Source organism: Phocoena sinus, chromosome 20 (genome assembly GCF_008692025.1).
Source record: "Phocoena sinus isolate mPhoSin1 chromosome 20, mPhoSin1.pri, whole genome shotgun sequence".
NCBI lineage: Eukaryota > Metazoa > Chordata > Mammalia > Artiodactyla > Phocoenidae > Phocoena > Phocoena sinus.
The window spans coordinates 40578272-40580033 of NC_045782.1; the positions used below are offsets into that span (position 1 = coordinate 40578272).

Here is a 1762-nt window from a genome sequence, read left to right on the forward strand (position 1 = left end):
TTTGTCTCACATGCCGTCTTCTATCCTCGCAGCTCTCTCGTCTCCACCCTCCACTCCCACCTGGATGCCACCTCCACGAAGGAGAAGGGAAAGGAAATAGAAACGCACGCTTTGCACGTCAGTGAAATTTGCTCTTTATTTAGGGACCAAGGAAGGACCACACACAGCCCTCCAGCCCAGGGGCGGGGGTACCGAGAAGTGGAATGAGGACCCCACCCCGAACCCTCCCCAGACGCAGCAAGCGGGAGAGGAATCCAGGTTCCGGGGTCAGGAGCAAACATGCAAATGAGGTTGGTGAATCAGCGTGTCTCTCAGGAGGCCTTGGGGGTCTTCACCACAGGTAGGCGCCTTCTGGCCTGTAGGAGGGAAAAGAAGAAGAATCACACGGAGCCCAGCGTCGGATCTGGGGAGGCGAGACTTGGGGAAAGTACTAGGTGGCGGTGCCAGGGTGGCAGTAGGACCAGGCCACGCTCCAGGAGACAGGGCGTGTGGCGGGGCGCTTTTACCGCGACTTGACGGGCCGGTCCTCGGGATCGGGGAAGAGCAGTTTGGAGAGGAGAGCTTCCGAGATGTCACGTTTCCCGTACCTGCGGGGCGGGGCCAGAGGTGGGCGGGGTCAGGCCCGGCCGCGCCCCTAGTGGCGACCCCGCCCCGCCCACCCCGCGCACGAGCTCACCGCTGCCGAGTGACCAGGTTGAGGAAGTGGCGCAGAGAGAGGTAGTAGCGCTTCAGCTCCTCCGGCGAGGCGAGTGCGCCGGGAGCCTCGGGTTTGGCGGGGTAGGCGTCGACCAGCGCCCCCAGGCAGAAGAGCAGGGCCAGCAGCACTGTGGCCATGGCGGGCCACGGCCTGCGCACCGTCACCATCTGGAGAAGGGGCACTGGAGTCAGCCCGAGCCTCTACCCCTGAGGCAGGAGGCTGAGGCTGCCGTGGGGCCCACGCTCCAGCGGCCTGTCTGGGGCTGGTACCCGACCAAGGGTCAGCCACCTGCTCGCTGTGTGTTCTCAGGCACTGCACCGTCTCTGGCCTCAGTCTCCTCATCTGTCAGAGGGGCATAAGCCCTGCCTGCCTCCACCGGTGTTACCCAGAAGGGTAGATGGAGGAAGAAGGCTATGCTGGCAATGGGGGCTCCCCCGCCTCTCTCCTTCCCACGTCGGCTGGCCCCCTTCCAATCCAGCTTCCCGCCACTCAGTCCCAGTTTCCCCCATCCTAGCCTCAGTTTCCCCACCAGATAGCCTGGGATCCCCAGCACCAGACCGTTCCTGGGTCCCAGGCCACTCACAGCGACAGCTCCAGAGGCAGAGATGATCAGGAGATGGAAGGCGAGAGGAGTCCCAAGGGCTGGGCTGCTGCAGGTCGGGCTGTGGCCTACTCAGCTCAGGGCTTTCCCTCCGGGGCTTATATCCAGGCCTGAAAAGGGAGGGGGAGCTGGAGGGGGGAGGGCTCTTCTTCCTTCCTCCCTCCACCCCAGACCAGATCGCTGAGCTTACACCCAGACAGTGCGTGATGTCTCCACCTCCAAGGAGCAGAGGAGTGGGGGGAGCTCCCACACTCGGACTCAAGGTACCTCTGGATAGGGTGCCTAGCCGGAACCCCATCTTCACCCTACAGCCCCCCAACAGCAGGTCTAGCCTTCGGAGGAAGTGAAGCATTTGGATCTAGGTTCCTGGGATGACCCCTAGGATCAGGGCTGAGATTCCATCTTTCCTAGCCTGTCCACGGGTGGGGGTGGGGGCTCGGGGGGGAAGGGGAGCAGGAAGCCAA

At 63.5% G+C, this 1762-nt stretch overlaps 1 protein-coding gene across 1 annotated transcript; it reads right to left on the bottom strand.

Moving 5' to 3' along the window:
* Positions 1–206: 206 nt before the first annotated feature.
* On the bottom strand, positions 207–1406 carry PYY (peptide YY). Its single transcript, XM_032617277.1, has 4 exons — positions 1281–1406; positions 677–864; positions 507–587; positions 207–356 (listed from the first exon to the last, which is right to left on the bottom strand). Exons 2-4 carry the CDS (start codon positions 862–864, stop codon positions 332–334), a joined length of 294 nt encoding a protein of 97 aa, XP_032473168.1. The 5' UTR covers positions 1281–1406; the 3' UTR covers positions 207–331.
* Between the last annotated feature and the right edge of the window lie 356 nt (positions 1407–1762).